The 25,875-nt window shown below is 38.9% G+C and overlaps 1 protein-coding gene across 1 annotated transcript in view; it reads right to left on the minus strand.

Annotated features, from left to right (window-relative positions):
• The window catches only part of RGS22 (regulator of G protein signaling 22), a 136,356-nt gene that overhangs the window by 23,935 nt on the left and 86,546 nt on the right, over positions 1-25,875 (minus strand). Inside the window, exons 14-16 of the mRNA XM_034668513.1 lie at positions 4,451-4,645; positions 2,437-2,529; positions 266-438 (exon numbers count right to left, since the gene is read on the minus strand). Coding sequence (XP_034524404.1) covers positions 266-438; positions 2,437-2,529; positions 4,451-4,645 — 461 coding nt within the window. The remainder of the gene's footprint in view (positions 1-265; positions 439-2,436; positions 2,530-4,450; positions 4,646-25,875) is intronic.

Consider the following 25,875-nt stretch of genomic DNA (forward strand, 5'->3'; position numbering starts at 1 on the left):
TTTTTATTTACCCAATGCTAAAACTACTAACAAAACTTATTTGACTACTTAAAATAACATTTGGGAGGTTGCTATTATCAAAATGCACTCCCCAACAAAAAATTACCCATACAGATTTCGGATAGATATGCTCATTACTTTTTACTGTCATGGGTGAAATCTAGCACCAAATCACTTTTATAATATGTTGGATCAAAGTAAGCAGATTAAAAAAATAAGTAGCTCAGAAAAATGGTGTTTTAAGAGAGAAATATATGTTCCTTACCTTGAAGAATGAGCCTCAAGAAACTGACGGAAATGTTCAAACTCCAGTTTATTGTTAAGCAGGTCATTAAAATTAAAGTGCTTATATTCTTCAGGGACATTATTCCAGTATTCTGTTTTTTTAGAGACCTCAGAAAGCCGTGAAATGCCAGTTCCAATTTCACCAGTAGTGTCCTAGTGAAACAATACTTTTCATAAAAAATCTCTTAAATACAGCAAATTATTTTCCAAATTTAAAAAGGGAAACTGAAATAAAAATGAACAATTAGGCCACCACCATCTAACAATGCAATGGCAGAAGTAGTGAAGAATCTAGATTCTGGAATCTGGTTCTCACTCCTAAGTTCTATTTTGTTCCTTGCTGTTCCATTCTCTTCTTTTTAGGAACATTTAGTAAACATTTACTATATATTTGCTTATAAAATTTTAATTTTCTTATTTTTGTTCGTATAAGAACAATATATCTTTTGTAATAAGAAAACAAAAAGCATACATACTACTTACTACCCCATTTAGAGATAATCACCGCTAACATTTTTAAATCCAAACCTTCTAGTCTTTTTTTCATACACACATGTAGTTTATTAAAAGGCAAGATAGGACTGCACAACTATGTATGGTTTTGTAACTTGGTTCTTTTTATTAACAAGGTATTATGAACATTAAATGTTCTTTTACTTATAACAATTTTCAAAGTTATAGAGTAAGGCAAAATACTTTCAAATAGTACATTCTTTACACATAAACTTCTTCATATAAAAGTTAATTTAGGGGCATTTATAAGACCTGATGTTTTACAGTTTATAAGCTCTATATAAGGGCAAAGAGCTACAACTTATTCTTTGAAAAACCTTTCCTCTCCTTGTGGAATTCCTTATATAATTAATTAATCACTCTATTTGTGTTTGAAAAGCATCAGACCATGAGAGAAACTACCAATATTTAAAAAACCAATTTCCAATGTGGAGGAGGATTATGGGGAAGATTGCACATTTTAGTTCATAAATTTTAAAACACAACTTAAAATACAACTAAAATGCTACATTTTAGTTCATAAGGTTTAAAACACAAACTTAAAATACAATTTTATGAACATTTTAATTCATTAAGTTTAAAATACAACAAAATATGCCACTTTTTTGGATTTTTATGTAGCCTTTCCGAGATATTAGAAGTTTCTTAAATAAAGAATTTCTGCGTTAAAAAGACAACTATTGGGAAGATTACATTTAACCATCTGAGCCACCCAGGTGCCCTCATGAAGGTTACGTTTAAAAAACAACTTTAGTGTTTGTGTAAAATTTTATTGTAAAAGAGTAAAAACCTGAGATAGGCACAAAGGAGAAAGTAAAACTATCACCTGAAAAGAAAAATACATCATGTGAAACCTACCACTCAGAGCTAACATTTTGGTGAACATCTTTCCAGATACCTCTCTTTGCATGCATGTATACATGCAGAAATACATATATAATTTTACATAAATAGGATTATATGATACCAGTGGTTTTTGTTCCCTACATTTTTATATAATAATATGTCCTGGGCATTTTCCAAGTTGATAAATATGAATACGAACTGTCACTTTTACGTAGATATACACATTTCATTTTATGGCTTTCAGGATCTATAATGGTTTATGCAACTAATCCAAAAGCTGCAAATTTATAAATCAAAATAACACTTCACTATCCTAGTCAATCCTGTGATCTTTTTACTGACTTCCCCAAATCTTTTCCAATTGTTTTCCTTTATTGTTTTGCTTATTGCTATCACACGACAGTTCTTTTTCTGTTTGGAAAATGCAGTTTAACTCTTTTTTTTTTTGGATTGACAACGAATACAGCTGCTGCCATACAGAAAATAAACAGAAATGTCCACATGAATAATATAAATTGAAGGCTCTTAACTAAGGCAAGCAAGTAGCTTGGCTCTCTATGCTACCTCAGCTGCTTTGTTCTTCTGGCCTTATTGTTAAATGTGTCAATATCAAGCGATACCTGTCAAAGCATGCGAGGCAAAGAAGTAGCAGAAAAATGAAACTGCCTATCCCCTACTTTATCAGTACATGATCTCCTCAATATATGCTCCCCCCCACCCCATGCCAATATATACAGTGGTAATCCTCTCCAGGATAAAAAGTTTGTTTTTCTAAGTCGAGAGCTGTCTTACCTCAGTTTTCTTGGAAAACGTCTCTTTATGCAAAGTTTGTAGCTTTCTGAAGTATGTGGAATCTAGCTGTCGAGTTTCTTCCACCAGCTCCACCTAATAAAATAATAATAACGCTCGTAACATCAATAGAATGTACATTATGAAAAAGTGGGGAAAGAATGCACAATTTGCCAATAACAGTGGGCTAAAAAATGAATACACTTGCCAATAAAGTAAATTAGTTTGGAGGCAAAAGCAGCAAGACCAACATAAAAATATTAACTACAGCAAATTCAGACCGCATGCAAGCGATACAATATTTCTGTGTAATAATATAGTGACAGCAGAGATCATTCCTTCGTTCCGGATGCCCCATGTGAACTAAGAAACATTGCACACATGTTGGGTCACATTGTCATTTTCTATTCATTGTAACAGGATAATAGTCACGAAGGCAGGCACTGCTAGCTTTAGGGACCAAATAATCCACAGTAGAACAAGAAATGACCGCACTCCATTGCTAATAGTCTTGAGCTAAGGTTTCGTTGCTGTAGCAAGAGACGAGAGAGTCGTTTATCAGATTAACCTCATTGTAGGTATCAGTGTGCAGGGCAGGCATTGCACTGTTTAGATAGTCAGGAGAACAGGCTCATTTTCCATTTCTCTATTCCAGGGAAAAGATCAGTTTGGCTGACTAAGAACTTTCTACATTTAATGACTAACTTTGGTAGTCTCCTTGATTATCCTTTTTGGGAAAGAGTCTACATAATCCAGTCAACTGGACTTTTAGAGAAGTCCTCTGGGCTGAATTTAAGGAAATTTCTAGTTTCTTATTAAAAAGAGTGTATCATTTTCCCCGCACATTTTGTAAGAATCATTACCAATGCCAAAACTTTTTGGTTTAGGGAAGTTGGATATAATTTCAAATCTTTTTTTTTTTTTTTAACATCTCAGGACCCTTTATCAGGTTCATTTTCCTCTATGCCATACATTGTATTTAAAATAATGACTGGAGAGAATTTTTTTAAAATTTCGTACGATAGCCTAATTTTTCTAGTGTAACAGTTGTATTTTTGTAGTAGAAAAGATATAATGTTAATTTTTGAGGGCAAAGGGAAAATCAGGAAGGAAAATTTAGTTTTGATCACTGAATTTAGTAAGCCGTAAGAGTTGTTCAATCACAATCTGATAAGGTAATTGTATCCAAGGTGTTTTGGTATTAATTTTATCTTCAATTACCTAACCTATTCTTTCTAAGAAGTTGTTGAGGAGATGGGAACAAAGAACAGCAATACGAAGACAGCAGAGTTCCACTGGAAGTGACCTGATGTACAGGGTACATGCATTAACTTCACAGAAAAAATGCCCATGAATGGTTTGATCTGTAACTCAAAATAAATATTGAAAGAAATTTCCTCCACCCAACAACAAACATACTGAAAATATTCAAATACTGAGACCTAAAATGACCTCTTTTGGAATTAAAAAAGATGTGCTGAAACTTTTATCTAATCAAACAGTCTGACCTGATGAACGTCTGGGGTACCTTGAAATAGCAACACTGAGTTACAGAGTGTGTTTCCCACAAGACATACGAGATATTTCTATTTTCCATGGGAGTAATATTTAACATAACTCATCCAGTATAAAATTAAATGGGCTCTTTCCATTAATCAAAATTAAGGCCACTGCTGAGAAATGGCAAGAAGGGACAAAGCCAGTACATTATCATGGCATATTTTGTTGGTTCACAGGAAACCAAAACTCAGATTTCCCTCTGCTGACATATTTGTACAGAGAACTAAAAATGACAACGATTTTAGTCTTTTGTTAGGAGACCATAGAGAAACTGGCAACAAATGAAGTGAATAAATACTTTCGCTGCTCCAATTTTGGGCCTGCCAAATCTTAACTCTGAGTCCCTGGCCCATATGAGACCTTTTCTAGTTTTTCTCTTGTGAGTTAATCATGCTGCTTATCGTCAGTTTTGTAGTCAACCTGAATGGTCACACACCATTTCTTAGTGCCACAATACCTTTCCAAAAGCAACTTGGTCTAATTTTACCATCTTTGTCCAGGGCTCTAGAAGGAGGAGAAGGATATATTCTTCTGCTGTGTCAAAAAGGTCTTCAAATGGTGGCTGTATTTTCATATAAATTTCTCTTTTCTTTTCCTGTTGGAGTCCAATGTCAAGAGTAGCCGAAGGAGCGATGTATGTGGCAAAAAGATACTAAGGGAGAAGGGGGAGAAAGAAAGGAGAGGATGTTGGGAGAAACCATAATGGTGAGTGGGTTCCTCAGTAAAGGCATTTTAAAAACGTAGGAGAAAGGAAACAAAATAAAGTGATTTTTTTTTCTTGAAAAGATGCATAAAACTACTGAAGTCAATGCAGTGTGTGTACTCAAAAGGCTTCTCTTTCCTTTTCCTATTTCTTTAGCGGTAGTCAGTTTGCCAGTGGATCTTACACAACAGTATATCGTTTGGATATTCCAATTTTCTTATCAGATTACTTCTATGCATTATTATGATTGATTCCAGGTTATAGGTCTCCTTTTCCCCTTATGTTCACGATATTTCTAACACATCAGTGCTACCTCCCAAAATGGCTTGAAATGCCCATTTGGAAACGAGAGGTAAGAATACACTAGGGCTGAAAAACTGGCTATAGGTCTTCTAGTATAGAGACCCAACAGACTACCTGCTCTATCCAACCGAGTTGCAGAGTTCCTAGGACTGTTACTAATTATCCCTTTCTGCTATAAAAATATCTCCAACTGATGTCCAATGTTGTGGAAGAGATATGAGAAGGAAGTAGGAGTGAATGGAAAGGTCACATGGAATTTCTAGCTTCCTAGAAAAAGTTGCATAGATGTCTATTCCATTCTACTCATTTGTCTTCTCTCCAAATAATAGCTAACTGCATCTGAGAAGTAATTTAATAACATTTTATTTTTAAAATATTGCATACTGAATATGTCATGCCCTGTGTATCAGATTTAAATGTAGTTTTACTAGCAATCTCTAATTAATTGCATTTAATTTTATTATTTTACTTAGTTTTGGACCTGATAATGTCCAGATTCAACCCAGCAAGAGAGAGAGAGAGAGATTTGTACCAAATACCAAATAATAGTATTATGTAAAGTAATCTTTTAAAGGGTCCACATTAATAACACAAGCATTTACTGAGTATCTACTACATCTTAGACATTTGGATAGGTGCTATGTATTCAAAGATTAATGATTAAGACCCAATACCTACTCTGAAGGAGCCCACTGGTAGTGACACAGGGATGAAAATCAGCCGTTGCAATACAGCATGATAAATACTACAATAGAAGTACGCATTGCAAATAAGATCATCAGTGATTGCCTGCCCATTCTTTTTAAACTCACATCCCATTAACCACCTTTTAAATTTTACACTCAAATGACAATTCTTCTGCTATTTTCCTAAACCTTGTTGTTTCATCATCCCATACCATTGCATGTATTGTTCTTCAATCTTAGATACTCACCTACTCCACGCACCTTGTCTGCTTGATAAACTCTGATTTATTCTTTAAAAACCAACACTGATTTTTCCTCCTCCAGGCGGCCTTCAAGATCATTTTCTACTGCTATCCCTACCACACTATAATGCAGTTAGGTATTACGTATCTTCTCTTCTAGAACAAGGTCCTTGAGGACAAATACTGCAGCTTATTCTTTTGTCATTCTCCAACTCCTAAAACTGTTCTTGGCAGAGAGAAGATGCCATAAATTTTTATTGAATTGTACTAAATCTGCAGAAAAGACTCATTTATGTCTTGGAATGGGAAAGGAAAAGATTCAGAAACTTTTCCAAGAGAAGATAAGCTTCTCTTAACCTTAATCCTTCAGCTGAATCTTTAAAGATGAGTTGGAGTCAATCAGGCAAGAAAGGGGAATTGATGAGAAAGATGGTTTAAGAAGAAGGAAAATATGGGGCGAGGCATGAAGGCTTAACGACATTTTATGATCTATGGAGAGATTCTAGCCTCCAAATAGATACCACTGGCTAAAGAAGAGAGGTAGAATTAGAAAGGACGCTATAAAGGGAGGCAGAAGCCAGAACGTGCGCATGACCTCTTGTCCCTTGGTGAAGAATTTGAATTTTTACCTAAAGATATATAATGTGGTCTCTCTCTATGAGTTGTGACGTCATTGGATATGAATCTTAGAAATAAATCACGATGGCATCGGGAAAGAGAAACAGTTCGGGTAGGTCAAGATTTGGAAGTTATTTCAATAGCCAGATAAGAAATCATATGCCACTTTCATCTCTCACTTTCTTTTTTACAATAGCCTCTTAACTGTCCTCAAAGGTTCCTCTTTGCTTTCTTACCATCTTTTCTTTTCACAGCAAACAGAGAAGGCCTTTTGCCTATCACTCTTCTGCTCAACTCTTCAGTAACTTCTCCTGTCACACACAATAACAGCCAAAGCCCTTATAACTACCTATAATTGGGACTTTTGGAAGTTTCTCAATACTGAGAGGACAAGGATTATAGTTCAGGACCTGCCATTGGGGAGGAGGAGGTTAAGATGGCGGAGGAGTAGGGGACCCCTTTTTCAGCCGGTCCCCTGAGTTGAGCTGGATAGGTACCACCAGCAGGAATATCCACGGAATCAGCCTGAGACGCAGGAAGATACATCTGGATCTCTACAAATGAACATCTCCAGCGCTGAGTATCGAGGTACGAAGCGGGGAGCCGTGAAACCGCGCACAGATATCGGAAGCTAAACAGAAGGGGGAGGGAGCCGCCGTGTCAGGGCGCCGGGAAGCGGTAGCCACCTGCAAGGGGGAGCGGACAGACCGCGGACCCGCACGCTTGAGACAGCAGGCTGAGAAGGGAGCTCCGGGAGCGCACGCGGGACGGCTGGCGGTTGGCGGGCCACCTGCACGGGGGAGCAGGCGGACTCGCGGACGGCACCCGCGAGACAACAGACTTAGAACGCGAGCTCCAGGAGCGCGCGCGCAGGGCGGCTGGCGGGCCACCTGCACCGGGGAGCGGGCGGACCGCGGACCCGCACTCTGGAAACGGCAGACTGAGTCCGTGAGCCGGGAGCGTGCACCACCAAGCATCTCACGGAGCTCCGGAGCTCCGGTGTGCTCACTGGATCGAGGCTGAGACCGGGAGCTCCGGGAGCGTCCGCGGGGCGGCTGGCGGCTGGAGGGCCACCTGCACGGGGGAGCAGGCGGACTCGCGGTCAGCACCCGTGAGACACCAGACTGAGACGGGGAGCTCCGGGAGCCCGCGCGGGGCGGCTGGCGGCTGGCGGGGTTGGAAACACAAAGGACAGAGACGTGCCGGCCCTGGAAGTGAGGGCTGGGACGCCGGGTGTGGGGCGCACAGCCCGGGATGCTGCAGGGTTGAGCAGCACCAACAGAAACAGAGTTAAAGTGGCCAGAACATCAGTGGAGAACGATCCGCGATCCCTCTGTTCTGAGACAGAGGCTGAATTTCAGCCGCTGCTGCTCTCTCAGAAGAGGCATAGCAAACCGCCAGGGAAAGCCGCCAGAGAACAAAAGCCCGGAAATACCGGCTCACAGGGTGCCCATCCCCATCCCCCCTCGCAAGGGACACAGAGACTCTACCCAAACAGGGTTTTCTGAGTACCGGCAGGCAGGCCCCTCCCCCAGAAGGCAGGCTGAAAAATCAAGAAGCCCACAACCCGGAGCGCCTGAGTGGCGCAGTCACCAAGCACCTGTCTTCGGATTAGGGTGTGTTTACAACGTTCCGGAAAGGAGTCCCTCATCGGGCTTCTCCACCGGGAACCTGCTTCTTCCTCTCCCACTCCTCTGCTTGGGTTCCCTTTCTTGCTGACTGTCTCTCTCTCTCTCAAATAAATAAATAAACTCTTTAAGGAAGAAGCCCACATCCCTAAGATCTCTATAAAACAAGGGCGCACGGCCTGGGTCCCAGTCAACACTTGGGCTCTGGACAACCCTGCAATCTCTCTTCATCAGAATGACGAGAAGGAGAAGTCCCCCCCAGCAAAGAAAAGATAATGAGTCTGTGGCCTCTGCCACAGAATTGGCCTCGGCCACAGAATTAATACATATGGATGTATCCCAATTATCAGAAATGGAATTCAGAGCAACAATGGTCAAGATGATGAGTAAACTTGAAAAAAGCATCAGAGAAAGCGTTGCTGAGAATATAGAATCCCTAAGGGCAGAAATGAGAGCGAATCTGACAGAAATTAAAAATTCTATGGGCCAAATACAGTCAAAACTAGAGGCTCTGACGGCCAGGGTCACCGAGGCAGAGGAACGCGTTAGCGAATTGGAGGATGGGTTAGTAGAAGAAAAAACGAAAATAGAAGCTGGTCTTAAAAAAATCCACGCCCACGAATGTAGATTACGGGAGATTACTGACTCTATGAAACGATCCAATGTCAGAATCATCGGCATCCCTGAAGGGGTGGAGAAAAACAGAGGTCTAGAAGAGATATTTGAACAAATTGTAGCTGAAAACTTCCCTAATCTAGCAAGGGAAACAAGCATTCGTGTCCAAGAGGCAGAGAGGACCCCATCCAAGCTCAACCAGGACAAACCTACGCCACGGCATGTCATAGTGCAATTCGCAAATATTAGATCCAAGGATACAGTATTGAAAGCGGCCAGGGCAAAGAAATTTCTCACGTACCAAGGCAAAGGTATCAGGATTACGTCAGACCTGTCTACAGAGACCTGGAATGAGAGAAAGGCTTGGGGGGGCATTTTTAAAGCTCTTTCAGAGAAAAACATGCAGCCAAGGATCCTTTATCCAGCAAAGCTGTCATTCAGAATTGATGGAGAAATAAAGACGTTCCAAAATCGCCAATCATTAACCAATTTCGTAACCACGAAACCAGCCCTACAGGAGATATTAAGGGGGGCTCTATAAAGGTAAAAAGGCCCCAAGAGTGATACAGAGCAGCAAGTCACAACCGATACAAAGACTTTAAAGAGAAATGGCATCATTAAAATCATATCTGTCAATAATCTCTATCAATCTAAATGGCTTAAACTCTCCCATAAAACGCCACAGGGTTGCAGATTGGATAAAAAGACATGACCCATCCATTTGCTGTCTACAAGAGACTCATTTTGAACCCAAAGATGCATTCAGACTTAGAGTAAGGGGATGGAGTACCATCTTCCACGCAAATGGACCTCAAAAGAAAGCTGGAGTAGCAATTCTCATATCAGATAGACTGGATTTTAAACTAGAGGCCATAGAGAGAGATACAGAAGGGCACTATATTATTCTTAAAGGAAGTATTCAACAAGTGGATATGACAATTATTAATATATATGCCCCCAACAGGGGAGCAGCAAGATACACAAGCCAACTCTTAACCAAAATAAAGAGACATATAGATAAGAACACAGTAATAGTAGGGGACCTCAACACCCCACTATCAGAAATAGACAGAACACCCTGGCAAAAACTAAGCAAAGAATCAAAGGCTTTGAATGCCATACTCGACGAGTTGGACCTCATAGATATATATAGAACACTACACCCCAGAACCAAAGAATACTCATTCTATTCAAATGCCCATGGAACATTCTCAAGAATAGATCATGCTCTGGGACACAAAACAGGTCTCAGCCAATACCAAAAGATTGAAATTATCCCCTGCATATTCTCAGACCACAACGCTCTGAAATTGGAACTCAACCACAAGGAAAAACCTGGAAGAAACTCAAACACTTGGAGGCTAAGAACCATCCTGCTCAAGAATGACTCGATAAACCAGGAAATCAAAAAACAAATTAAACAATTTATGGAGACCAACGAGAATGAATACACAACGGTCCAAAACCTATGGGATACTGCAAAGGCAGTCCTAAGGGGGAAATACATAGCCATCCAAGCCTCACTCAAAAGAATAGAAAAATCTAAAATGCAGTTTCTATATTCTCACCTCAAGAAACTGGAACAGCAACAGAGGGACAGGCCTAACCCACTGACAAGGAAGGAGTTGACCAAGATTAGAGCAGAAATCAATGAATTAGAGACCAGAACCACAGTAGAGCAGATCAACAGGACTAGAAGCTGGTTCTTTGAGAGAATCCATAAAATTGATAGACCACTGGCAAAACTTGTCCAAAAACAAAGAGAAAGGACTGAGATTATTAAAATTATGACTGAAAAGGGAGAGGTCACGACCAGCACCATTGAAATTGCAAGGATTATTAGAAACTTTTATCAACAGCTATATGCCAAAAAACTAAACAATCTGGAAGAGATGGAGGCCTTCCTGGAAACCTATAAACTACCAAGACTGAAACAGGAAGAAATAGATTTCTTAAATAGGCCAATTAACTATGAAGAAATTGAGTCAGTGATAAACAACCTTCCAAATAATAAAACTCCAGGCCCAGACGGTTTTCCTGGGGAATTCTACCAAACATTCAAAGAAGAAATAATACCTATTCTCCTAAAGCTATTTCAAAAAATAGAAACAGAAGGAAAGCTACCAAACTCATTCTATGAGGCTAATATTACCTTGATCCCCAAACCAGGCAAAGACCCCCTCAAAAAGGAGAATTACAGACCGATTTCTCTAATGAATATGGATGCCAAAATCCTCAACAAGATCCTTGCTAATAGAATCCAACAGTACATTAAAAGGATTATCCATCATGACCAAGTGGGATTCATACCTGGGATGCAAGCATGGTTCAACACTCGCAAATCAATCAATGTGATACATCATATCAACAAGAAAAGACTCAAGAACCATATGATCCTCTCAATTGATGCAGAAAAAGCATTTGACAAAATACAGCATCCTTTCCTGATTAAAACCCTTCAGAGTGTAGGAATAGAGGGTACATTTCTCAATCTCATAAAAGCCATCTATGAAAAGCCTACTGCAAGCATTATTCTCAATGGGGAAAAGCTGGAAGCCTTTCCCTTAAGATCAGGAACACGACAAGGATGCCCACTCTCGCCACTATTATTCAACATAGTACTAGAAGTCCTTGCAACAGCAATCAGAAGACAAAAAGGGATCAAAGGTATCCAAATCGGCAAAGAAGAAGTCAAACTGTCTCTCTTTGCAGATGACATGATACTCTATATGGAAAACCCAAAGGAATCCACTCCCAAACTATTAGAAGTTATAGAACAATTCAGTAAGGTGGCAGGATACAAAATCAATGCCCAGAAATCAGTTGCATTTCTATACACGAATAACGAGACTGAAGAAAGAGAAATTAGGGAATCCATCCCATTTACAATAACACCAAAAACCATGCGTTACCTTGGAATTAACTTAACCAGAGACGTAAAGGACCTATATGCTAGAAACTATAGATCACTTTTGAAAGATATTGAGGAAGACATAAAAAGATGGAAAAATATTCCATGCTCATGGATTGGAAGAATTAACATAGTTAAAATGTCCATACTACCCAGAGCAATCTACACTTTCAATGCTATCCCGATCAAAATACCGAGGACATTTTTCAAAGAACTGGAACAAATAGTCCTTAAATTTGTATGGAACCAGAAAAGGCCCCGAATCTCCAAGGAACTGTTGAAAAGGAAAAACAAAGCTGGGGGCATCACAATGCCGGATTTCGAGCTGTACTACAAAGCTGTGATCACAAAGACAGCATGGTACTGGCACAAAAACAGACACATCGACCAATGGAACAGAATAGAGAACCCAGAAATGGACCCTCGGCTCTTTGGGCAACTAATCTTTGATAAAGCAGGAAAAAACATCCGGTGGAAAAAAGACAGTCTCTTCAATAAATGGTGCTGGGAAAATTGGACAGCTACATGCAAAAGAATGAAACTTGACCACTCTCTCACACCATACACAAAAATAAACTCCAAATGGATGAAAGACCTCAATGTGAGACAGGAATCCATCAAAATTCTAGAGGAGAACATAGGCAACAACTTCTATGACATCGGCCAGAGCAACCTTTTTCACGACACATCTCCAAAGGCAAGAGAAATAAAAGATAAAATGAACTTATGGGACTTTATCAGGATAAAGAGCTTCTGCACAGCCAAGGAAACAGTCAAAAAAACTAAGAGACAGCCCACGGAATGGGAGAATATATTTGCAAAGGACACCACAGATAAAGGACTGGTATCCAAGATCTACAAAGAACTTCTCAAACTCAATACACGAGAAACAAATAAACAAATCATAAAATGGGCAGAAGATATGAACAGACACTTTTCCAATGAAGACATACAAATGGCTAACAGACACATGAAAAAATGTTCAAAATCATTAGCCATCAGGGAAATTCAAATCAAAACCACACTGAGATACCACCTTACGCCAGTTAGAATGGCAAAGATAGACAAGGCAAGAAACAACAATTGTTGGAGAGGATGTGGAGAAAGGGGATCCCTCCTACATTGTTGGTGGGAATGCAAGTTGGTACAGCCACTCTGGAAAACAGTGTGGAGGTCCCTTAAAAAGTTAAAAATTGAACTACCCTATGACCCAGCCATTGCACTACTGGGTGTTTACCCCAAAGATACAGACGTAGTAAAGAGAAGGGCCATATGCACCCCAATGTTCATAGCTGCATTGTCCACAATAGCCAAATCATGGAAGGAGCCGAGATGCCCTTCAACAGATGACTGGATTAAGAAGCTGTGGTCCATATATACAATGGAATATTACTCAGCTATCAGAAAGAACGAATTCTCAACATTTGCTGCAACATGGACGGCACTGGAGGAGATAATGCTAAGTGAAATAAGTCAAGCAGAGAAAGACAATTATCATATGATTTCTCTCATCTATGGAACATAAGAACTAGGAGGATCGGTAGGGGAAGAAAGGGATAAAGAAAAGGGGGGTAATCAGAAGGGGGAATGAAACATGAGAGACTATGGACTGTGAGAGACAAACTGAGGACTTCAGAGGGGAGGGGGTGGGGGAATGGGATAGACTGGTGATGGGTAGTAAGGAGGGCACGTATTGCATGGTGCACTGGGTGTTATACGCAACTAATGAAGCATCAAACTTTACATCAGAATCAGGGGATGTACTGTATGGTGATTAACATAATATAATAAAATAAAATTAATTATAAAAAAAAAAAGGACCTGCCATTGGGGAAGCCCCTGTAAAGACAGTAGGGCTCAAAACACCCTAACCTCAGGGGTGGACCAGTATAGACTCTAGCCTTGCATCTCTACAGTGCCAAGAGAAAATAGCTGCTAACCTGTAATTCTGTACCCAGCAAAAATATCCTTATAAAATGAAAAGTAAACAAAGATGTCATAAGTCAACAAACAGCAGTAGACAATTCATCACCAGCAGATCTGCACTATGTACATCAAATAAACAAAGGTAAGAGCAGGATGGAATAGAGAATAATAGATGCATAAATATATAGGTAAAGATGAATAAATACTGATTTTAAAGCATAATAACAATGAATAAAGTCAGAGGAAATAGTAAGAGAGCCTAAGAAAGAAGAGATTGAAGGGGAAGTTTAAGGTGCAATTGAAATGATCTAAGTTGAGCCCTACTATAGGGAGGAAAGCAAATGAGGTTAGAATCAGGATAGTAATAACAATACACAGAGAGGAATTTCAAAGAATGAGAGTGAATGGGGCACCTGACTGGCTCAGTCAGTAGAGCACGTGACTCTTTTTTGTTTCAAGTTTTTATTTAAATTCTAGTTAGTTAACATATAAGGTAATACTGAATTCAGGAATAGAATTTAGTGGTTCATCATCTACATATAATACCCAGTGCTCATCACAAGTGCCCTCTTTAATCCCCATCAACCGTTTAGCCCATCCCCCACCCACCTCTCCTCCAGCATCTCTCAGTTTGTTCCTATATAGTTAATAGCCTCTTATGTTTTGCCTCCAGGGTCATGAGTTTAAGCCCCATGTTGAGTGTAGAGTTTACTGAGAAAAAAGAAATAGAGTGAAGATAAGAGAGAAAGACAAGTAAAGCACTTTTAAAAGGGAGTACTACAAAGTTCAGCACGTAATGAGGCACTCACTCAATAAATATTTGCTAAATGGATGAATGGAAGACTAGCGTCCTAAAGTGAAATGATGGTCTGAAAGGGGAATTTCAGAGTTCAAAAATTTGAAGCTGAAGTAGTTCTAAATTACGATAGATTCCAACATATGGCTACCCCCATAGTTAACTTAGGAAAAATGGAGGTAAAAGACATTGGAATTGGGTGAGTTAAAAAACACTATAGCACAAATGTTATAAGGGTTATTTGTATGGATATCAAAAGAGCTTCATATGATAAAAAAAGGTACAGAGAAATTTCATGAGTCGCTCATTGAAACTTTCTAGAAGGATAAAGAGAACTTAAAAGGTCTTTCGGCAGCATTAATGGGACTTAGGATAGGGGAAATCAGTAGACGAAGCTACTTAAAATTTTTAAAGTATTAAAAGACGAGTTTTGAATAGCAGCAGAGAACCTCTCTTTATTCCTAAGTGTTGTGAAATGTGGGAGAAGGGGCATATTTAAAAGACATTCTAGATGTTCTATTTAATCAGGCAATCTATAGGCCGGAAACTTCCTTCCCTAAGATAAAGATACATAGTCCATTGGACAGAATAGTACAAATTGAACCATACACCTACCAAATGGTTATATTTAAAATGAAATCTGCTTCATACACATACAATTTTTTCTAACCTTGGTAGTTTAGTTTTTTTCAATTTTTAATTTAAATTCCAGTTAGTTAACCAACAGTGTAATATTATTTTAGGAGTACAATATAGTGATACAACATTTGTGTACAACACCCGGTGCTCATCACAACAAGTGCCCTCCTTAATCCCCACCACCTACCTCACCCATCCCCCACCCACCTCCCTTCTGGTAACCATCAATTTGTTCTTTATAATTAAGAGTCTGTTTCTTGGTTTGCCTCTCTCTCTCTCTCTCTTTATTCCCCTTTGCTCATTTGCTTTGGTTCTTAAATTCCACATATGAGTGAAATCATATGGTATTTGTCTTGTGACTGACTTATTTTGCTTAGTATAATACTCTCTAGCTCCATCCATGTTTTTGCAGATGGCAAGATTTCATTCTTTTTATGGCTGAGCAATATTCCATCGTGTATATATACCACATTTGCTTGACAGTTGATTGACACGTGGGTTGTAGAAGAATGACTTGTAATTCTAACTAGTCTAACAAGTTAGTTTGTATCAGATTCAAATCTATTCTTAAATATTTACTAAGTTGGAGATTTTAAAAGTGCATGAATTAAAATAATGTCATAGTAAGGTAAATTAAGAAACTGAATACTAAAATGATCAAATTAACAACATTAAAAATGTCTCTAGAATTTGCTTCAATAATTTCAAATTTACCTCGAAGGAGAGTAAATTTGATTCCCCAAATAATTTCATTTAAAAATCAGTGGTGAGGTTTTATTTGGAGTTGAATAGCCTCTAGTGGAAAAATAAAGCAACCGCTTAGTCATTGGGTCAGCTACACTGAAAGTATAGTTTAAATAAACACCTCGCGTGCCACATATCAAAGTCTGTGTAGAAATCAGGATGATTTCTTTGATTCTTAAAAACATAGTAACAGTAAAGAGCGTAAAGTACAAATGAAGTTGAAATGGTGACTGGAATAACAGTGATAGAAATGACAGTCAGCTTCTGGTGGACACCCAAATCTATTCTTTTCCCTTTCTCTCCCAGTCTTGCCTTCACTCTACTTGTCTTTCAAGACCTGCTGCTACCCACAGTCTCATGAGAGACTCTAGATGCTATTTATATTGTCTCTCATTATACCTTGGTGGACATTTCATGATGCCACGGTAAAGCCAAGTTGCTGTATGTGACTATATCCAGTTGGCTTGGGCTTTTACCTTCTGAAATTTTGCTTTATGATTTTCTTCAGAATGAGCATCACTTCATTTTACCAATTACTGTATTAATAGCATAACTTCCTTTCTCTGATCATTATTCTTCATCCTTTTATACCTCTCACCAAGCTTTTCTTTACCTTCAGCACAATCTGCGGCTTCTTCCTGTCCTCCAAATAAATGGGGCACCACCTACTTTCTCTTACTTTCTTACATTATCGGGTCTGAAGATTGCCCATCATTTCAACTACACTCTTGAAACATCTTTAATTCCTCCCATCTTGATCTTTGGCCCAATTCTGAGTGAGCTGAGTCATTCATTCATTCTTCCAATTCTATCCTCAAGCTCCCAATAAAAACTATGACAACTGGCTCCATTATACATAGATTTTTAAAAAAGAAGAACCTCAGCTGTGATCACAAAGCTTGGTAAGTTTTTGCGTATTTCTAGTCAAATCTTATCTACCCATTTCTAAACTTTGCCATCCTCCATAAAGCTCCCAACTGTTCCTTATGCTTCTTCACTTTCAGAAGATTTATCTTCCACTTAACTGGGGAAAAAATGGTATGAATGCCCTCAACTTTTTCCTTAAGAGCCTTCTTCTAAATATTTTTCTTTCTCTGATGTTTCAAAGGAAGACTCCTCTCCAAGACTGAAACCATTCATGTGTGGTCTTGACTCCATTCCCCACCCCCTCCCCCCGAACCTTGCAACATTGATTATTTCCTTAGTGCTAATGTCCTTAATTTACTTTGCCATTGATTCCATCTTCTTCCTTATGCTACAAAGGTGTTCAAGTGCGGTGTCTCTCCCATTGTAAAATAAGTTTCTTGACTGTTTTGCCCACAAACTATGGCCCTTCTCTCTTTCCCATCTCTATAAATCTTCATACTCCCTTTTCACCCACTCCTCAATCTATGTAGTCTGGTTTTCATGCCAATGAAACTGATCTCCATGATCACTAACAACCATACAAACACCAATTCAATCGCTTCTCTCCTTAATCTTCATCATATTGTATTCCCTTTGCAGCTTTTACATTGTTGATTATCCTCTCCTTGACTCTCTCTCCTCTGCCCTCAACCCTGTCTCCTGATTCTCTGCCTGTTTCCACTCTTAGACTCCTTTGATGATTCCTTTCCCTCTATTTCCCCTTAAAGGAAAGCATTCATTAAAATTCTATGTTTAACTATATTTTCTTCTCAGTTCACATTCATTCAGTTTCTCACACGTGCCAGGCACCCTCTCACAGGACTTTCACACTATGTCCTCTATGCACTCTATGCACTCCAGCCTTATCCTCTTTTTGTCTTTTGCTCAGTCCTCCTTGACCCCTGAAGTTTGTCTTTGGTATCATTCTTACGTGCTCCTATGGGGCCTTGTACTTATATGTTTCTCCCACTGGACCACAAGGTCTATGAAGACAGATTAGGTCTACTTTGTTTATTACTATATGCCTAGCTTCTAGCATAATGCTAAATTTAGGATGAACGAACGGATGAATGAAAGACCTGAATTCTTTCCTGAACTAAAATCTCTGCTTTTAGTGGCTAACTTGTTACTGCTACATGGACAGCCTCCGGACTCTCAAACTCAGTGACTCAGTAATATAAAGAAGTATTGTTTCAGAGCCTCCAAGCCTCTCCTTTCCTTCTGTATTTCCAGTTTTCATTAATAACATACCATTCAAAGCACAATCTTTGACACTTACCCACTTTCCTTGCCTTCGTCTTCAAATGCAAGTCCTATGAATTTACCTCTCTACATTGAAACAAGGAAAAACTGATCAGAACAAGTATAAAAATATGAGGAGGAAATAAGAGGCAGTGGTTCCATTCCAACAAGAAACAAAATAAAATTCAGACTTCCAGCCAAGCTCAGTGAGACTCTTTCCAGTCTACTGTCTACCACCTTCTTTCCTGACCTCACACTTTTACTTCTTTCCGATCCATGCATATTTTTGTTGTTTTGTTGTTTAACAATTTTTGTCCAGCCTTACTGAGAAATAATTGGCATATAGCACTGTATAAGTTTAAAGTATACAGCATAATGACTTACATACATTGTGAAATAATTACCACAGTTAAGTTTAACCATTCATCATCTCATATAGATACAAAAAGAAAAGAAAAAAAATGTTTCTCCTTGTGAAGAGAGGAGTGTCTACTCTCTTAACAGCTTTTGTATATACCATACACCAGTGTTGACTACAGTCATCATGGTGTACATTACATCCCCAGTACTTACTTATCTTATACCGGAAGTTTGTACCTCTGACCACCTTCATTAAACCTCCTCTTCCCCCAACCCGTATGTCTAGTAACTACAAATCTGATCTCTTTTTGATGAGTTTGGGGTTTTGCATATTATTTAACTGCATATTCCCATAATCTCAAGGAGCTATAATTATAGTAGCCATATGACCCCATTCTGGCTTAAGCCTACTGTCTTAGAATAATTATTAATAGTTTCCCTTCCACTCTGAAAAGAATCTTGGTTTAGATAATAAGTTGTATGTTCTTCCTATATTTAATTGACACCAGTTAAGATAAAACTATAAAAATTTCTCTAAAACGAGAATCCTAGAAGTGCTCAACACATATTTAGAGTTGAAAATAAAGGAAAGAAAGGCAGAAAATATTCCTTGCTAAGAAACACACATTTGTCTGATTGCAATCATATGAATTGAATAGCTGTTATCAAAGCCAAAATCCACATATTTTGTTTAGAACTTGAATTAAAGCTTCACAGGCTTTTCTGTTAAGACTAAATGCATTAGGGACACCTGGATGGCTCAGTCAGAAGAGCATGTCACTCTTGATCTGGGGGTTGTGAGTTTAAGTCCCACACTGGATGTAGAGATTACTAAAAACAAATTTTTAAAAAAACAATGAATGCATTAAAAGAAAATCTTAACAGAAATTTAAAAATCTTTCCCTTCTCTATTGCACCTACATTTAGATATTCATTTGTCTTCTCACCTTTTTGGGGGGGCGGCGGAGGCTTCCTCACTGTTTATTGAACATTGTTCATTATCACATAAGTAACTTCTCTTTGTTCAAGTATCACTCCCACTATGATAACCAGCATAATTCTTAAGAGGATGTACTTCCCCCACCTCTCTGATTCTTTATCAGTGTTATAAAATTACAGAACCAGAAACATTAGAAGGGGGCTTGAAAGATCATCCTTTCCAGAGTGTCCCAAGATCACATTATGCACATTTATTGTCTTCTTTTGAGGCTCAGTCTCTGGTCTCTCTGCTCCCAGAGTGGCAGGGACAAAAGTAGGCAAGGGGATAAGAAGGAAAAAAATGGATTTGATTGTCAATTTTTTATTGGGCCACTCTAAAATTATAGTACATTCAACTGAATTATGCCATTAAAACCTGACCATGCCTTTCTAGTATGTGCTTCTAATAATCCAGGGACAATGTGTAAGTGGAATGATAACCGACTATATATAACAAATATAAGGGATGTAATCATATATATGAAACAAAATTAAAGGCTAAAGAACACCTTTAAAATCTGTATAAAGGTGATGAAGATTATTTTTAAGTTGATGTGAACTTACTAGAAGAAAGAATATAAAGATTATGCTATGCAATAGCTAAATAATATAGTCTAATTGTGGTTTACAAACATTGCTTAAGTGTCCTGGGTCATTTGCTTTTTTATTGGCCACCCAGTTCTTCCTTTCTAACCACTGAGTAAATAACAATGTAGCTAATGTTGGAGAAGAAAATGCTCCCTTCATACCCCGGTCAGCTACTCTGATTCACATTAAAGCAGAGATTCACTCACGCACAGCTGTGGCAGACAGGATTCCAATTTAAACACTAACCTATGATGCTTTAACAACCCAACAGGAAAGTTTTTGAGAAGGGACACAAGCACTGCCTGTCTGTGATCAGACTGCCTGGCACTGCACACAGCACAGCTCTCAACCCCATCTCTCCTGGAGACACTCAAAGGTTATGTAATCAGGAAATGCACAATGGGCGGCTTGCCTGGGCCGCTCTACACCTGTGCCTGTGACTCACTTTCTTGGCCTCTGTATCAGATGGGGGGGGGCGGGGAAGCAATGCCTCCCCTTAAAAAAATCTCTTACAGTCTTGAAATTCTGGGAATGAACTTTCTTGTTTGACTAAACTCCCATGACCATAGGATAGCTAACAAGATCATCAAGAGAAAAAAAGTGTAGGATGGATACCATGGAGACACGAGGAAGAAGAACTGAACTGGATAGTGGAATGGAGAAACAAACTGGGGGAAGTGAAGACAAAAGAGAGGAAAGAAACAACATTTTGACAACCATTTTGTTTTGCTTTCTAAAGGATGGCAAAATGATGAACACTGTTTCATCTAAATTACTTATAATACATGTTAGTTTGTTGCCATTACAAGAAAAAAAAACCATAAAAATGTTTCTATCCTTGCTTCTTCAAGGAAGCTCTGATGCTTCATTAATTAGAGCCAGTATCCTATACACGACGGGTGTATCGCATTACACAGGAGATGCTCAAAATGTCATTGCCATTGCAATCGATATTTTTTTCCAACCTTATGGTAAATCTGCATGTAAGACTTCAGCCTTGCCACTTGATAGTTTTCAAAATTGTTTTAAAAACTATTATGATAAGCTTACATAATAAACACATTCTTGGATGGAACTGGATCCCAATCTCCTTTCAAATATATCATAGTGTATTCCAGGCTTAGTTTTCCCACATTTTATTCCTTCTCATAGACCCTGGAACATATTGATGCTGTCTTACTGCATCCTAAAGCCTAGGAAAACATACCTGAGAAAGGAGAACTGCGAGTTTACTGAATTTATTCTTTTTTTTTTTAACAATGTCAAAAGCAAAAAATAAAATAATTTCCACAACCGCTTGTGCTATTTGGCCTTCTTATTGTACCAAAGACAAAATGATGACAGCTACGGAGTTAGGTTCCAATTATTATGCCGTAGAAGCACCCAGCAAAGTTGTCTCGCTGTGCCAATGGTGAGCACAGTCTTTGGGGAGCGTCTTTTCCATAAGCAGGGGCCATTTGATGAGCTTCAGCCTGACACTCATCTGTGTTCCAATGAAAACAAGAACAATTTCTGTGTAGCCTTAAAAGGCAAAGTCAAGAATAATACCAAAGACTGTAGCACATGTGTTGATTTGTTAGGTTACATTTCAGCTGTTAGTTATGTTAATGGAACAGTTTCACATACTTGGTTTTGATGTATTTATTTTAATGATCATGTGTATGTATCTTTCTGTGATCGCCTGGGAACACCGATTGCATGGTGTCCTGCTATCACCAGCAGGCCAGGACTGGAAGTAAGGAAAAACAAACAAATAAACATGTAAAGCTTCAACTTCAGAACTGTACGACTTAGGGGCGCCTGGGTGGCACAGCGGTTAAGCGTCTGCCTTCAGCTCAGGGCGTGATCCCGGCGTCGTGGGATCGAGCCCCACATCAGGCTCCTCCGCTATGAGCCTGCTTCTTCCTTTCCCACTCCCCCTGCTTGTGTTCCCTCTCTCGCTGGCTGTCTCTCTGTAGAATAAATAAATAAAATCTTTAAAAAAAAAAAAAAAAAGAACTGTACGACTTAAAGGGAGTCCCTCAGTACAACAGGGACAAGATGTGCCAGGACCTCTAAGGCTGTAAGGTCTTAATGCTAAAGTATAGGACATCAAGCAGAGCCTATCAATAGGTTAACTAAAATTGGGGACATTTAAAAAGTGGATTTTCAATGTAACTTATTAAAGTATGCTAGATATTAGGAGAAAATGTTTATGCCTCAGCATTTGGTGCTATTGGCAAGTCCATGTTTTTCTTTTCTTTTCTTTTCTTTTTTTAAAGATTTTATTATTTATTCGACAGAGACAGAAACAGCCAGCGAGAGAGGGAACACAAGCAGGGGGAGTGGGAGAGGAAGAAGCAGGTTCATAGCAGAGGAGCCCAACGCGGGGCTCGATCCCACAACGCCGGGATCACGCCCTGAGCCGAAGGCAGACGCCCAACCGCTGTGCCACCCAGGCGCCCCAAGTCCATGTTTTTCTTAAGACTCCTCACCCCACTACAGTGGTGAAAGAAGGGATTCTAATCGCGTTACTACTAAGGCTGCAGGAAGATGTGTCTCTTTCACATTCTTCTAGTAAGTGTGCAAGATGCCCACGAGAGCACAGGAAATATAAAACTGTCTGCTGCTATTGCCTTCTACTTACTGGGAGGGAGCATGAGGGTTCTGCCAGATGGACTGACAGGGTGGTATCAACAAAGACCTAGCTGGCTCCCTGGGAAGAAGATATATCCCATAAAACCCATGACACTATTGCAAACTCCTAAAGACAAAAGAAGAAAAGAGTTTTTGGCTAATGAAATATACAAAGTTGGTTTTTGTTTTGTTTTGTTTCCAGTAAGCTCCTTCTTTCAGCTCATAATAAACAAACTGTGCAGGACCTGGAGATTCTGGAGCAAAGGTGATGCATGCCTTCTCTGGTAGGTATAAGCAAGGGGTTCATAAGCAGTCTCTAAAGGATGGGAGAAAAATAAAGGTGGAGGGTCACTTGTCTGCAGCTGTACCATTAGAGAAACTTGAAAGGGGAAAGAATCAGAGTGAAAGTTCTCTTGTCATCGCTTTTCCTCTGCCTTAAGCAATGGTACACTGGAACCACCTCATACCAGCTCAACAATTCATGGATTTTCAGGGATTATGTGAGCAGGAATGTAAATGCAGTTATTATTAAAAAACTAAATTACATAAACCTACAATGAAATTATACTGAAAACAAAAATAACGAATACCCCAAATTCATCACGTCTTAATGATTTTACTCTTTTTACTATCATCCATGCTCTTGAGGTTACTTACCTCTACTGTATCTGAACGATCCAAATACTAGTGCATGTTCTACTATACACCCCTTCCTAACTCTGCATTCAGTGATGTCACGTTGGCAGCTTGAAACCATCCATGGTGAGAGTGTTTACATCCAGAGAAATGTAAATCTACAAATCAGGGCTGCCTTCCCCCCTGGAGAGTTGGTTGTTAAATATTTATCATCATGCCACTGATTGTAAGGCAAATACACTTCTTTTTTCCTATCAAGATTGCTAAAGAAAGAGAAATAGGGGCGCCTTGGTGGCACAGTCAGTTGAGCTTGTGACTCTTGATTTCAGCTCAGGCTGTGATTTCAGGGTGGTGGGATCAAGCCCCAAGTTGGGCTCTGCTCAGCAGAGGAGTCTGCTTGTCCCTCTCCCTCCCCCTCCGCCCATCCCCTCCATTCTCTTTCTCTCTAAAATAAATTTTAAAAATCTTTTTTAAAAAAAGAAAGAGAAATAAAGTCAGAAAAAAAAAAGGCAAATGACACCAATTAATTCAAATATTCACTGGAGGCAAAGTCATACATCAGAAAATACCAATTCACACCAGAATATGCCAATTTCTAACAATTTACTTAAATAGTGTTTAACTGACACCCAATTTTTAAAGATATGGATATGATAAAGTTCTTTTTAAGTAGTCAAACTAGAGCAAAGTTGAACTACAAGAAGAGAGCAAACAAGATGTTCTTTGAAACTTTACATTCTGAATAGTCCTTATTTAGAAAAGGGCAAAGTGTGAGTTTCGACATTCAATTTCACTTCAGTCTGGAGAGTCTGGTGGGGAAAAGCTTGTTAACTTGTCCTTCTGAGAGGATATCAGGAGCAGCTACAAGGAATAAATGCGAAGCATCATGAGAGGTAAAACAGATACTAGTGCATCTTGATACAGTGTCTGGTCCCAAAAAGCCCCAAATGGCTTCACGGATGACCTCAAACACAGAACAGAGGTCCGCCGTGCTACATCAACAACAACAAAACATATCGCTGTGCTTAAAGGCAAACAGCAAACAATGTAGGATCTTCTCAACTGGGCTCAATAATTCTATCCTTGGAATTTATATGAAACAATAAGATGAAACTGTGTTCCAAAGAGCTAGAGGCAAAGGGTCCCTAGAGGGGTTTATAAAAGGAACATAAATGCCCTGATACGGGACACTTTGAGAAATCATGAAATATTTACTTCAGCAAAAAGTGAGGTTTGTTTTCATAACCATTCATAGCTCTACCGGGCATAGAACATCATTATCTGAGTTCATACGAGGCAGAGAAAGAAAATAATGAGCAAGTTCAGGCAATCCAGTGTTGTTTTTTCTGCAAAAAGAGGAAAAAATGATGATTTTTAATGACCTCTCCTATCCCACTAGGAGCTCAAAAACATTACTGAGGAGCTACGCCGAGAGGGAATAAATTGCAGATGGAGCTTTCCACAAATGGGTTTTCATGGGAAGGACCTCGGGGTTTTTCAATTAGGAACCTTCGAGATTCCTAGAGATTGCAACATCCTGATATTGAGAGGCAAACTACTGCAGAGATCAACACGAAATGGAGTTGCACAAAAAAAGATAATGTGATGACAATCAAACAGGATTTCTGGCAATTATTCCGACTCTAGTAAGAAGAACTCAGTGCAAAAGAGAGCCTAAAAAAAATGCCAGTAGGATAAAAGAATGAAACAAATGTGAATCATTTTGGACAGAATAAAAAATCAGAAGGGAAAACAGAACATGTTAAGTAAAGCCAAAAGCAAACCACAAACTCAAGGGACAAAATATACTAGGCTTGAGAATAACATGGGCCCTTGCTTCAGGTATTTGAAACAAAACTGATTAATATAGAATGGAATAAAATAAACAATTACATACCCAAAAAAATAATAATAAGAGTTACTACTATGTAGTTCAAGGCAAACTAAGCAACAAGTAAGTATTTTATTTTGGCAATTTTTGGATTCATTAAAAAAAAAACCCTTTTAACTGACAAAAGTAAAATATGTATTTAAACTAATAGAATCATTTAACCTCCAATAAAAATAATTTCTTGAAAGTCAGTGAACAAAGAATAATTCAATGAAAAAAGCATGACTATATTAACATTTTTGGCTTAAAAAAAAAAAAAACTAAAACTAAAACAAACAAAAACCTGTCTCACAAGGAAGCTAATCCACACTAACCAAGCAAGAGAAACTGATCATGAAACCAGATCATTGAGGGATTACTTTACAATGAGAAAACCAACCGTCAAACAGGTTGGATGTTTATGTTGGCCAGCCCATCACCTTAGAAAGCAAGGTTAAATGTAGAGGTTGCTTACAATCAAATCAGGGAAATTAACTATGACCCCATGAATGTTCTCTCCGTGGGATCTATTAGGCTACTCAGGTGCTCATAGCAGTAGACTGCTCAGCATAGTGCCATCAAGTGCAAGGTCAAGGTCATCCTCTGCAACACTTCCTTTCTGGATGCGCTGCTGACTAATGCTTCTTCTTGACAGGAACATACTTTCCTTAAATGGACCGGTACCTTCATTTTTAGTCTTGCAGGCTGTGAAACCATCCTCTAGACGCCTGCTCTGTTTTATTTACACATTGTTTTACACAATGATTTTATAGTTTCAGTTTCAGGAAGCAACCTTATTTTTAAGTTCCTTGAGTAAGGTGAAAAGGGACAGGGAGACTTCACTGGTGCTCCAGTAAAATTTCTTAAGAGCTCTT

This window comes from Ailuropoda melanoleuca, chromosome 9, assembly GCF_002007445.2.
Source record: "Ailuropoda melanoleuca isolate Jingjing chromosome 9, ASM200744v2, whole genome shotgun sequence".
NCBI lineage: Eukaryota > Metazoa > Chordata > Mammalia > Carnivora > Ursidae > Ailuropoda > Ailuropoda melanoleuca.